Source organism: Perna viridis, chromosome 1 (assembly GCF_037379345.1).
Source record: "Perna viridis isolate PV_CMFRI_1.1 ecotype Kerala chromosome 1, ASM3737934v1, whole genome shotgun sequence".
Classification (NCBI taxonomy): Eukaryota; Metazoa; Mollusca; class Bivalvia; order Mytilida; family Mytilidae; genus Perna; species Perna viridis.
The window spans coordinates 63,589,074-63,603,198 of record NC_142445.1 but is presented as its reverse complement, the minus strand read 5'-3'; the positions used below and the strand labels follow the sequence as shown (position 1 = coordinate 63,603,198).

The 14,125-nt window shown below is 32.3% G+C and overlaps 1 protein-coding gene across 11 annotated transcripts in view; it reads left to right on the top strand.

Moving 5' to 3' along the window:
- Positions 1-12,114, top strand: part of LOC148629809 (otoferlin-like) — a 123,312-nt gene extending 111,198 nt beyond the window's left edge. For all 11 annotated transcript variants that reach the window (XM_088557524.1, XM_088557513.1, XM_088557504.1 and 8 more), the window contains 3 exons: positions 1,808-1,986; positions 7,420-7,520; positions 8,046-12,114. In XM_088557524.1, coding sequence (XP_088413650.1) covers positions 1,808-1,986; positions 7,420-7,520; positions 8,046-8,226 — 461 coding nt within the window. In that variant the 3' untranslated portion in view covers positions 8,227-12,114. The remainder of the gene's footprint in view (positions 1-1,807; positions 1,987-7,419; positions 7,521-8,045) is intronic.
- The last annotated feature ends 2,011 nt before the right edge of the window (positions 12,115-14,125 follow it).

Here is a 14,125-nt window from a genome sequence, read left to right as displayed (position 1 = left end):
GTAATGATGACCCTATTGTGATACCATGTAGGAGGATACCTGCTTACCTCATGTTGTTTTTTCATTCTATCCAATTTAATTCTATATTCCCTTTTTAAGTTGGAATTCAGTAAAAGGCATTAAAAGCTGTGAAAAGTTTATCAATATCAATATGATATCTCTGATTTCATGTGGATGGAGGCGACAGACATACATACATTGTGAGGGGTATTGTAGATTAATTTCTTCTCACCTAACTGTTGTGTTAATTGAGGGACACTTATGGGTTTTGTTCATCTGAGAAGCTGTTGAAATGTCTCGCATTAATCATACAAATGAAATTTCTTGAAGTGCTCAAAGTTGACATTAATACCTCCTTTTTTTTGACATTTGAGTGCAAGCTGCATATAAAAAATATATGTTATGGAGTTTTTGCTGATTTTTAAATATAGGATGAGTTAGAAATTTGTCTCAAGGCTATGGACTTAAACCCTGGAATAGTACATTAACACTTTGGCCTAAAAGTGACACTCTTTCTCAAAAATTCACATTTAAACAAAACGGGAGAACTAACTGAAAACAATCTGGTCAATCACATGATATATTCTAATTGTAGCAGATTCCTATAGTATCCATATAGGAATCCACTACAGTTAGAATATATGAAGTGATTGGTTTGTGTATTTATGCCCTAGTTCAGTAAAAATTATTTGAGCAGGTGGAAATTCAAAAATTTCATTTACTTGATATATTGAAAAAAAAACAATTTGAAGTTTTTGGTTTGGACTAGTGACTGAAACAAGAAAGAACATAGACAGATCAAATCATTGCATTTACTGAAGTTCTAATACCTGTCAATTTCCCTATTTAAAGTATAATGTTGGGAGAAAAGCAGTTATGTCCCTTGCATGTGCTGTTATAGGCTTTGATTGCAGTAGATTTTTCTTTAACCAGTACCAGATTAGTATTGATAAAAGTTTGTTGCCTGGAGCAATGGTTGAGTAACTGCATACCATTAAAGTATATTTCATGAAAATTGATACTTGTACTAAAATGCATCTTCTGTTTTCTGTTGCATCTCAAAAATACTACATTAATACATAGTTATAAGTAGATATATGGTCTGTTGTATCTTATCTAATGGGGTCAGTGTTCAAAAACCTGTCAATAATTAAAACAGCACTCCAGATCAGGCATATTGGAGTAAGACTGGGATGGATTTCTTTTACTGACATTACTTTAAAAGCAGTAATTGATTTTACAATAAATCATTAAGTTAAATGTGATTGTAAGTCATGACATCACAGAAGGACATTCTCACAGAAACACTTAGAAACCTTAATTTCACTTACAACAAACTTTAAAATCAACCAGTTAACTACAGTACAATCTTGTCCATGAATACTGTATGATCAATGCTGAAGTCTATAAAAATTGATTTCCTGTTTGATATTAATCACAATTTTGTTTTTTACATGTGAATTAATTGGTAGGCCTCTGTGAAACAGCTGGAATCTGGACAAAAATTATTGCAAAATCATTATGTCATGATTGTGCAAAAATCTTATCCATTGGTTTTCAATATTCTTAATTTGTACACTTGCATTCATAAGTTCTACTGCATACGTTGTTGATTAAAATTGTCTTGAACCCAGAAACAGAAGTATTGAGTGTATTTTCTGATACATGTCTAGGTTTGCAGTACAGTGCAGTGCGGTGCCTGTAACTTTCAATTAACCATAGAATTTTCTTTCAGCTAGAGGCATCATTTGCTTTTAATGAATTAGGTGGCTATAGAGAAGAATAAGATCTATCTTTACATTTCCAGGAGACCTAACTCTTGATTTGAATCGTTTCCCTCGAGGAGCAAAGTCTGCCAAATTATGTACCTTGGACATGTTAAAAACTGATGGTTCTGTTCCACATATGTCCTTGTTTAAACAGAAGAGGGTTAAAGGATGGTGGCCATTTGTTGTCAAAAATGATGAAGGAGAATATGAACTTACAGTGAGTACAAAAATCAAACATGAAACATTCAGCAACAACAAGTACAAATGTACTACCAGTAGTTAAATAGAGGTGATACAAGTAGTTAAATAGAGGTAATACAGGGTTTTCTATGTTAAAGAAATTTTTTATCGTTCCCTTCATGGGACTCAAACTCGTACCGCTGTGACATATATGGCAACACCGCCTGCACTAAGTCCAGCCCCAGTCTAGACCACCTATATTAAAATATAGCTTTCGCTGGCCGGGTCATTCCTCCTCGTAGGATTAATCTAGGGTTGTAACTTAGTACACGATGTATTGTAGTACCAGAAGTTCATCTAGGTGTTATTATGTAGGATAGAGGATCAAATTAATGATGCATGAGTCGAATGGTCTAGGGCACTGGACTTTGTGCAGGCGATGTTGCCATAGATGTCACAGTGGTATGAGTTCAAGTCCCGTGGAGGGAATGACTAAAAATTTGCATCACAAATTTGACAGTTCTAACATCGTTGAGAATTTTTCAGACCCTTATATATATATATATATGTCAAATGCACCTTTGTATCAAGTACTAACAGATAAATTATTGACAATTTAACAAAAGCATATTTACCATTGATATTTCTTATCTCAAACATCTACTGTGATTCTGTTAAACGTAGCCAATTTACATTTGTTACTTCAAACTCTGATAAATAGAGTGAAATTGGGTTTGAATGTTTGACCAACATCACAATTGGTTTGCTATGATAATTTTGTCTCCCCTTGGCAATTAAGTACAATTCTGTGTAAGAATCAGGCAATGGGTGGCACATCATATTTCTCAATTTGATCTTTTTCACCTCAATATATTCAATACATCTAGAAAACAACTTAATGGCTATTTCAATTTATCCTGAAGCATCTGTGACGTAGATATTTTTTTACTGCTTATATAAGGAAAAAATGTGGGAAAATTTTTCTGTTATTTTCCCATAGTGCATTTCAACTAAATTTGATGCATCAATATCTTAAAAAGGCTAATTTTACAAACACTCAGATGGTTATTTCAGGAGGTTTTTGGGTATAAATACTTGGTTAGTGCAATAAAATCTCTGTTGTTTTTTTTTCCTTCACGTGCCACACATTATACACATTTTGCCTGATTCTTAGACAAAGAAGTACTTAAAACATAAAGAATATAAGTTGATCTTGAAGATTACCATACAAACTGTTTATAATCATCCCAAGTCTTCATAGCGTCTACATCCCTTGAGAAAACCCTGATGCTTTTAACTTGGAATTTTGTGTGAATATTTTTTTTACATGTCGTCCCTTTTACAGGCATAAACAAATGTCATTGATTAATCACCAAGAAACTAACAATCACTTAACAGCTAAAAGATACGAACTGAAAAAAGAAAATGTGCATCCTTGTTTAAATTCAATAGTAACAAAACTTCAAATACACCTAAAATCCTTAAAATTGTAGATATTCGCTTTAATTTTTTCCACAATGCCCAGGTAATGGATGGAGCATTTTTCTGCAAAATTTGCATGTGAACTCCAGTTTCAGAAACTCAAAAAACAGAAAAACACACTTTTAAGCTCGCCCATACATTGCCATCACTTGGCATCTGTCGCTGTTGGTGTTAACCATTTTTTTAACAGAAATACATGGCAGCCTTTACTAACATTGAGCATATGGGTCAGACAGAAGTTTTTAGCATATATTTGCATAACCACTAGGTTTTGCAGAATTCTGATGCGTTAAAAGTGTTCAGCATGATGTGCTATTTCTGTGCATGAATTTTGTATTAATCTATTCAGCCAAGTTAGAGTAATTGCCCTTTTACATTTTTTCATTATTATAAATAGTGATAGGGGTTATAACGTTAAAAGAAATCTTATTCTCTGATAATACTTATCTAAATAAAACCAAACTTTTGAATGTTCCATAGGGGTAGTCTGCATATAAGTGATATTGCTTAAGAATGAGCACCTGGAATTTCTATCCAAGAAAAATAATGGCAGCTATTACAAAAAAATGTAGTGTTGCTTATGAAGCAAGATGAGTGATTAATGCCCTTTAGAGCCTCTAGTTTACGTAAAAAATGGAAAAAAAAAGTCAGTTTTATTGCGAAATTTATAGTATAAACACTCCCTAGAATGATGATTAAGTTTTTGTTGGAAATCGTAATTACAATTTGTTGTTGTTTGCTTTTTTTCAAGTTCAGATTTGTGAATTCATTTTTCGCACCACATATCTCTTTTTTTGCTAGAAACAATTTTTTTATGATTCCCAATCAGGAAATTTGAATTGGGATAAAAACATAAATGTGTTAAAATATTGAAAGAAAAGCATTTTGTCTCTAAAGTATTATGTGTGCAGTTTCTTCTTTCCATTAGTATATTTGTTCAGGTCAATGCTCCTCTGGGTTAAAACACTTGGCCTTGGGTGAAGGTAAATCAGAATTGTCATGGTTTAGAGAACATTACATAGATGTGTGCTAGTGTTATAAGACATGAAGAACGTGTAAGGTAAAATGAACTTCAAATGGTGTTAATAACATAAAAGAACAATAACACAGACTCAGTTCACGGAAAAATGCCTTGTTTTCATTTCATAAAATATTAATTATACTGTTGTCTTTGTAACACGAGGTATTCTCATTTGATCTCTTTCTTACTTGACAATTTCATTTGAAAACTTCTGGCATAGTAAATTTAATCAAGAAGAAATTTCACAAAGTAATGGCATTTTCTTGATTCTTACAAATAACTAATATTATTCCAAATGATTTCTGCTTGTCTATTGTATGACAGACAATTTTTCTCCTTGGCTGTAGAAACTCATTAGGTTTTCCGACAAAACTAATCAGAGTTATTAACCTCAAGGAAAACTACTGGCACCTGACTCCGTCATATTTATTTACACCTGTAATTTTCTGATTATTAATAACAGTACCTTGTGAAAGAGAATAAGGTTTTCACATTCTTGCTACGCTATCAACCAACTTTTCTTTTCTTGAAATCTAAGATGAAGAATTTTCTGAGTCCATTATTTTAGGTTTAATTTGTAGATATAAAATAAGAGAATTGCATAAAAGCAGGAAATCAGTAGTACACATATTTATCCTGTCTCTTTCCTTTAATCTCCAGGCGGTGTTATCATGACTGTAAACTATACTGGATCATTAGAAGGCTAACAAAAGATGTCATTTATTCAGACAAAACATTTATGGTTCATAGAGTCAACTGTTTTTGTATTTTATTTATTTTTTTAGCACTGACCTAAGATTATAGTGAGTGATTCCAGTATGTAGGGTATGACGTTAAAGGTTGTCCTATTGTCCGGGACAAGTGAAAATACCGTTCTGACAAGTAAAAGTTAAATCATATGTACCCAGGATACAACCAAAATTTATTTATTTTTCAACTTGCTTTTACTAAAGGACAACCTAAATTTCAATTTGGGCAAATAGAATTTTCATCGACTTGCCTGATAGGACAAGTTTTACAAAATGTTAACATCATACCCTGGTATGTTATTATGTATGTATGAGGAATCAAGCACATAGACTCAAGACAATCTCCAGTTTACTTATAAGATTCACATTATTCATGATAATAATTAATGGACCTACTATAATCCCTAAAGATTTGTTTTAGATCTGATTTTCTAAAAGAAATATTAATTTTCTCTTTTTATATAAAAACAAGGTCATTCTTATGGGGACACTGGCACTGACTCTCAGCTCTTCAACCAAGAGCCAAAGAAGGCTAAAATTGATTTTACTTGTGTTAAGAGGAAAAATCCTAACTGTATCAACCATAGATATTCCTTGCTGAAATTAATAAAAATTATATTTACAGGGGTGGAGTCAGAAATTAATTTTTTTTTTTTTTTAAAAAGGGTTTCTAGGCTAACATTTGAATTTTGCCTAACTTTGCACAGAATCTTTCAGCAACAAAAAAATTGTCAAATCTGTATACCAGGTACATTAAGTTATAAAAATAAATAAGCAAATCTGATTCTGGGGGAAATGGTAGATCTCTCTAATTATAACAGAAGTCTTTTTCAGATGATAAATGTGTTCCCTCTAGAAGCATTTCTAATGTTGATGTCAAAATGACTTGGCACATGGTTGAAGTAGATAATTTTATTCTTCAAATAGAAACAATAACATCTTGAACTACTTGAAAAACTACTCATTCTTTCAAGGCAGGTGTCTTTGCTGGGACTTAGTGGTCTAGTAGTTTCGTGCTGGACTGTGGAGGATTATGGGTTCAATCCCAAGACATTCCTGAAGACTTCATAAGTTATTGCTGCTTCTCTACCAAACATATGATATATAGGTGATAGAATGACAATATCTAGTAGGCGGAACAGTTTGTTAGTTTAGGGTGACATCCCTACCTGCCTGCTGTTGCTTCTGTGTGCTAGCTCATAAAAAAATCTTTCTCTGGTTGCCAGACAAGAGCAATGTGTCTGTTACCTTGACTGTGATAATGGTACTTGAAATTCTACCATAGGATGTAGAACTACAATCATGAACAAGTTTTGTCAGAACATATCACTTTTATTAACATGAAATATAGTACAGATGTACTAAAGAGGTGTTAAAGCATACATGATTTGGAGAAGACTCCTTTTTTACTGTTTTAAGTACTTTTAAACAAGAAACGTATTTATTTGATAGATTTAATTTGCAGAAGGTGTATGAATTTCATGATAGTTTAATCCAATTTTGTGGTGTTAAAAATGACATTGGCATTAGAGAGACAGGTGCTCAGCTGTTATAAGAGATTTATCATGTACACATATGATATGTTAAAGCTCCAAACATTCATGATAGTGGTGTGACCCTTATAGGTGTTAACAATCACGATTTGTAAGACTCCTGCTAACGTTACCATTTTCCAGTTCACTCAATCATTTTTTTCTAACACAAAGTCTTCTACCCATAAGAAAGGAATATTTAACAACTGTGATTTCCTACTCTTCATTATTTCAAATTAAATTCCATTGTATATGATATGTTTTGAATCTGTAATTAGTACAAACCGCTTAACTCAGCTGAATGTGCAATGCAGTACCAGAGTAATATCATTTAAGTCAGAAAACAGAACATTTTGCAACAGCCATTAACTTGCACTTTCTATATACCTATCCAAAATATAAGATCAAATTTAAGTCTAGAAAAATCTGAGATGAGACAGATCTACTATTCGGGTTCCAGAAAGTTAACAGGTATGAAATCAAATGGTCTAATGGGACCAGAAACTAAATTCTTAATTTTAGAAACTGCAAAATTATCATACATAACCTAGAAGTTGTAATACAGCTAAAAAATGTGATTTACTTAATGCAAGCGTTCAACAGGTAAAAATGCATTGAAACTTATATGGAAGGAATTTAGGAAAATCTGGTTTAGAAGTTTGTTGTCATTTACATATTACTTTCAGGGTAAAGTAGAAGCTGAGTTACATCTTATGTCTGGCGAAGAAGCTGAAAAACACCCTGCAGGGGCAGGAAGAAACGAACCAGATCCCTTAGAAAAACCAAAGTAAGTTTAGTAATTTGTATGTCATGATGTGCAGGGGGATTATAGGTCATTTGGTTTTAATGACTTGTCGGTACATTCAGCATTCTGCCAGAAATGTTCATTGTCATTTAAAAAAATGAATCAGTTTGGGGTGCATTGTAATAATGTGGTTACTAAGAGTTCGAGTGAAATTGTATTTAAAAAGAATGTTGTGAAATAACTCATTTCCTAAATGTAGAATTATCCTTGTACATGTAGTTACTTGTATATCAAAATAGACTGATATTTTAACTATTTGGGCATTTGTAAAGCAAAGAATGCTATTTAATGAAAATAAGTTTTTTCTCCACTAATGATGACTTATTTATACAGCCAGAGATACAATGCAAATGTGTTTTTGGTTATACTGTATGAACTTGACACCAGATCCTATTGAAAACCATTTTCTACAACACTTGTCAGGCTTGAAATTATTCCTTGATGTTATTTTTTCATAAGAACATTTCCTTATAAATGAATTATATAAATTACAATTTTGCTTTTCAGTCGACCAGATTCATCATTTATGTGGTTTCTAAATCCGTTCAAATCCCTCAAGTACATCTTGTGGCACAACTACAAATGGGTGATATTGAAGATATTTCTGGTTGCCCTTCTGACAGCTCTACTGGTCCTGTTTTTCTACTCAATGCCAGGCTATACTGTCAAGAAGATGTTTGGAGCATGAGCAGGATATGACATTGATGCCAGCAAGGTCAAATTGATGTTTGAAACCAATATGCAAATTAACCCCATGGCACAGTATCTCATCTCCTTGACATTTTCATGCCCATTCTTAGTACTGAGCAGTCATCACTATTTTAGTATTATTTTTTCCCATACTTGAATCCCAGAACTCATGGTACCCTAAATTTTGGTACATGTGTCTTTTTTCTCTCCATGATAGTACTTAAACTTATTTATGTTGGAAAACCCCTAAAATTTAGGGATGAAGTGCTTTCCATTATGTAGTATATACATACTTTCACTTTTTCTGTTTCCAATTTGTGGTACTTTCTATGTAATGTTTATGAACCAATGTGGTATACGTAGGCCAATAATGAAATGTGAACCTGTATTTTACCATTAATGTACCAGATATATGAAATAAGCACTGTTTGTGGTAATAAATGCGATTTTTTAAGGTTTTTGTCCAAATCATGCCTGAATTGTGACAATGTGTTCTCATGTAGCAAGTTATATGTGCTTTGTGTATTGAAGAATGTTTGATTGGATTATTACATGTTACAAAATTTAGAATAATCAAATTATCAGATTTATTTTTGGATTAATAATGCACTGTTGGTAATTACATATAGGTACCGGTATAATATCCTCTGGAAAATTATTTACCTATATTTTATGGAAAACAATACCATATTATATACTATTGTTACAAAACAAAAGGTCTTAATAGATTTAGTTACCATTGAGTGAAAACTGATCTTGTAATTACAGCTGTCCCAGTTCTAACAGTACTACATAATGAGTGGGTAACATGATGTAACCAATAGAAAGCCCCATTTATTTCATTTATATCATTAGTAGTTACTCGTTAGTATTTACTTGTTCGTCATTTGGCTTTGAAACCTCTCTAAACATAACTTCTGATGGGTAGGGCAGATGTTTGGTTTACATATGGTTAGAAATTGATTCAAGTTTAAAGCTCACTAGAGCTTACTATTACCTACAAAAAATTCCTGCCAACACTAATTCTCTAACACCCTTCAGAATCATCTTTTTACTCTGTTAAGCTAATGTTTAATGAGTATTTAACTTGTATGTTATTAATAATTGAATTTTTATGATAACCAGGGTTTTCATAATATCTAGGTTGTTCAGGGTTCATAAAAGATCAGTTTGGGTTTTGTAGGTCATCATGTGTTTGTTTAGGCAGGTAACTGTGTTATCCTGTGTTTGATGTAGAAAGACATCTTGGTCATCCAGGGTTTGTTTAGGCAGGTATCTGTGCTATCCTGTGTTTGGTGTAGGAAGACATCTTGGTCATCCAGGGTTTGTTTAGGCAGGTATCTGTGTTATCCTGTGTTTGGTGTAGGAAGACATCTTGGTCATCCAGGGTTTGTTTAGGCAGGTATCTGTGTTATCCTGTGTTTGATGTAGGAAGACATCTTGGTCATCCAGGGTTTGTTTAGGCAGGTATCTGTGCTATCCTGTGTTTGGTGTAGGAAGACATCTTGGTCATCCAGGGTTTGTTTAGGCAGGTATCTGTGTTATCCTGTGTTTGGTGTAGGAAGACATCTTGGTCATCCAGGGTTTGTTTAGGCAGGTATCTGTGTTATCCTGTGTTTGGTGTAGGAAGACATCTTGGTCATCCAGAGTTTGTTTAGGCAGGTATCTGTGTTATCCTGTGTTTGCTGTAGGAAGACATCTTGGTCATCCAGGGTTTGGTTTAGACTGGTTTCATTGCATGATGAAGACTAAAATGTGCAATACTTACCATGATTTATACATTTTTATTGTTATTTATCTTTTTTTCATACAAAAGATAGCAAGCACTAAACATCATTAGTTCACATGGAATTGCTGATTTACTCTTTGTCAAGATATGTTTATCACATCCAACTCCAGAGAACTAAAAAATATGTTATAATTTAAATTCCAAAGGTGTATGATGCTTTTAAAGAAAGTAATTTTAACAATAGTTTTACCACAATAGTATGCTGTCGTGGCATTGTTATATGAAATTGATACTTTATATTGCATAATTACAATTCTGCATTCTCCATTTGTTAAGTTATTGAAAATTTAACAATACTTAGGGTTTTTTTTTTCCTTAAAAAAAGTAACATCAGAATATTTGGCAGCCTTAGATTATCATCATAAGTTCTAATTGATAAAGGTCAAATGTCAAAGACCTTTTTCAAAGGTACTTTCAATATTGATAACTTAGGTCTAATTCCTTATCTTTATTACATTTCCTTATGAAGGTTTTTTCCTTGAGGGGACTTTTGATTTTGCCTAGGTCTTTTTTAATTTGTCTAAGTCATGTGTAAATGAAAGAATCCATTGTTATTATTGTTTTTAGTTGTCATACTCTGTATCAAATTAAAAAAGGAAATTTTCATGAGCTTCTGGTTTATTTTAAATTGTATGCATCTTTTATTTTTAGAGTTCCCTTGTTTTCCCAAGAAAAGCTTGCTAATTTTTGTCCCAGTATCTCAGGAGCATCTTAATCTCTTTATCTTAAAATCTCTTGAAAAAAACATATCAAAAACCTCTTAAAATGTTAGTCTTAATTTTCCAATATTAAGAAACCGGAGACAATACCCTCTGACATAGAGTTGATCAGCAAATCACCATGGACTGACTAACTATTGTTGCGTTCAGATGTCTTTTAAGGTTAGTGCTCACTGTAAATAATTGTTATTTATTTGTTATATTAGTGCAATAAATTGTGATATGTGGTAATATCCACTTTTTGTACAGATTTGCACATTTGTTAACATTTTTCATGTTTTTATGGTTAAGGATTTTACTACTATGAGATGGTCCCTGAATGATGATTTTTATTGTTTTGAGATTGTCCCTCAAGATGCGTTTGAATATGTACTGATGAAATTATATACTTCATATTTCACCTTTTTTTTAACTAAGGTCAACAGTGAATCATTTTGATCATTAAAGAACTAACTGGTCTTACTTCATTTCTATTGTCATGATACAGAACACTATATTTGGCACAAATTATGTATAAATACTGAATGTAACTAACAACCAGAAAAGGCAAAGTGTAATACTGTAACAGTTATTCCATGTTGTTATGATTTTTTTTAATAATGCAATTAGCCTATGATACAACCAGTTAGCTGGCCTGAAATGACTTATTTTGCTTAGGCTGTAAGGTCATATATTTCTGGTTTTGGGATCTAACTTGGATTTCATTCCTACTACATTTGTATTATAATGTACAGGTAAAATTATAATAATGTTTATTAAAAATATTTTATTCTTTTTTCAATAATAAAACCATAAGAATTGCAGGAATAAAAAAGAACCATTCACTACTGATATGAGTTTTAAATAAAAACAATGCTGCATTAGATTATAATTCAGTTTTGAGAGAAAAAACACATTTTGTATTGGTGTTAGGGCATTGTTTTGAGAATATTTGACATGGATCTTATTTATGATCTTAAGTGAAAAGTTTGATAAAGAGAGCTTTAGATAATAGAAACATAACCAATGTTTTAAAAGTAGTATGTACAAAACCATGTTACAAGTAACCCAATGTATTGTGGTTTAGAGTTCGAGGCCAATATCAAATGGAGATTATCTTAAATACACAATATTTTTTCAAATGTTTTATTTTGAGTACTCGGATGGTTCAAATTTGGATTTAGAAAGAATTGTAGAAAATACTGGAGATGGAGATTTTCTTTGAAACCAGTCCCAAATGAGCTTCCTTATTAATGCAATATTTACACAAATGCTAAATAATTAAAACAACATTGTGTTTGATTGGCCTCAGTACTGTTACTGAACCGAACTGTTTTATCATACATTTGTCTGTTGTCTTTATTGTTCTTTAAAATAAAAAAGTTCTGTTTACTAATCATTCATTTTATATTATAAAGAGAGATTTATAGGTAACGTTTCTTCAATCTCCAATATGAAGGTACCTTATCAAGTTTTTGTGCTGTTCAAATTTTTCCTATATTCACAAGGTATTAGGAATCATGAGATTAAAAGTGCCAGATTTAAGTTCAGACAATTTACATACAATTTCCATTCCATTAAAACTGAAGATGAGAAAAAATAAGGACTGTGAAAATTAAATTCTCCTATTCACAGAGCAAATCACAAAATTTGGCACCCACAGTAATTACCTACTGTACAGTACTTTCACTTATTCAGTTCTTTTACACCTCAGCTGTCATCAGTAGTGAACCAGGTCACTCTATGTAAATGATAATCAACAAGTTAGTTCAATGGAAGAAACTTAGATGTATCAAATTCATCTGTTCTCATTCTTGGTGAAAGACCTATAGTTTATACAGTGACACCTGCCTTAACCCAATGCTGAATAAACTTTGACCTTTCTAAACCAAATTACTTCTGAAGTTTCTTTACATTATTAACCAAATCCAGACAAAATAATAATGAGTTGACATTAGTCAACAAAAGTACAGTAGTCCATGGGCTGGGAAGGTCTACTGTGCATCCCCCCCCCCAACTCATCAACTTCATGGTGATTTTAAGGTACCTTTATACTTTATACCATTACCAAATCCATACATTGCCAAAGTATATTCTTGAATTCTTTTTCAGTATAAGCCTATATTTGTACCCCACTGGGTCAAAAAGCTGAGATTTTTGTGACTCAATTGTTTGTGTGTCTAAGCCTACCTGAGACAGCATGTGTAAACAAACTAAACATATTAAGGTAACATTATGTAGCCCAATATCACAGTTTTACAATGGTACCAAGAAAGTAACACTTAGGGTTTGGGGGCAAAATGGAAAAAAATATACCCTACCCAACTGAAATATTGCTTAAATTGACATAATTTTCCATGTCAAAACACCTGGAGTAGTTAAGCTTCAGTAAAAAATTTCTTATTTGGTATTTTCTGTTTAGTATTATCATAATTAATACTTCTGGGATTCTTTTGATGAATTTTGGCAATTTTTGTAGTAGTTACTGCAACTTTCTTGGTATCATTGGATAGCTGAGACATTGGGCTACATAATGATACATATATAAATGTCAGTTTACTTCATTTTGTAGAAAAAAGAAGTTTGAAGAATCAAAAAAACATTAAAAAAATGGATTTTTGCCTCAACGAGGTATAAAAAGTAACCAAAACAATACCAAAATGCTTCAGTTTATTTTTTGGCAACAAAAAAATCATAAATGGGAGATATAAGGGTACCTGAAAATCGTATTTTAGTTGATGAGTGGGGGTGCACGGGGGTTATCTTAGTCCATGTACTACAGGGGCAAACTGTTTGAGCAGGAAAATCCAGTTTGCTGTGTCCTTGGCAGCCTCTTGCTAACCTGTATATCCACACTCCTCCCTTAATAAAACAAATCCTTCAGTCTAAAACTTGTTCTATTTATAGACAGGTTTCACTCTATAAGTTCTACAGACAGGTATTACTGTGACATCACAACCCAAAGATGTGTAGACAGGTGTGACAGTAACATCACAACCCAAAGATCTGTAGACAGGTGTGAATGTAACATCACAACCCAAAAAATTCTACAGAAAGATGCGACTAACATCACAATTCAATGATCTACAGACAGGTGTGACTGTAATATCACAACCCAATCATTTAATCACTGATATGTTTAATTTGACCTCTAAATTAATATAACAAAGCACATCTGATATTTTGGTGTTACAAAAATTGTTATAATAAAAGATTGATCTTTTATTTAATGAAATATGCAACTGACCTGGGAAGACTTTCTTCTACAGTGATGACCTTTCGTGTTATAATAGCCACATTAACTTTAAATGTTATTTTGATAATCATTCTGCAAAAGCATACCCAAAAGAACATTTTTTTTTCCTTTCAAATTTATGACTTATAGAGGTACTGCATAGCTTTGAAGTGCA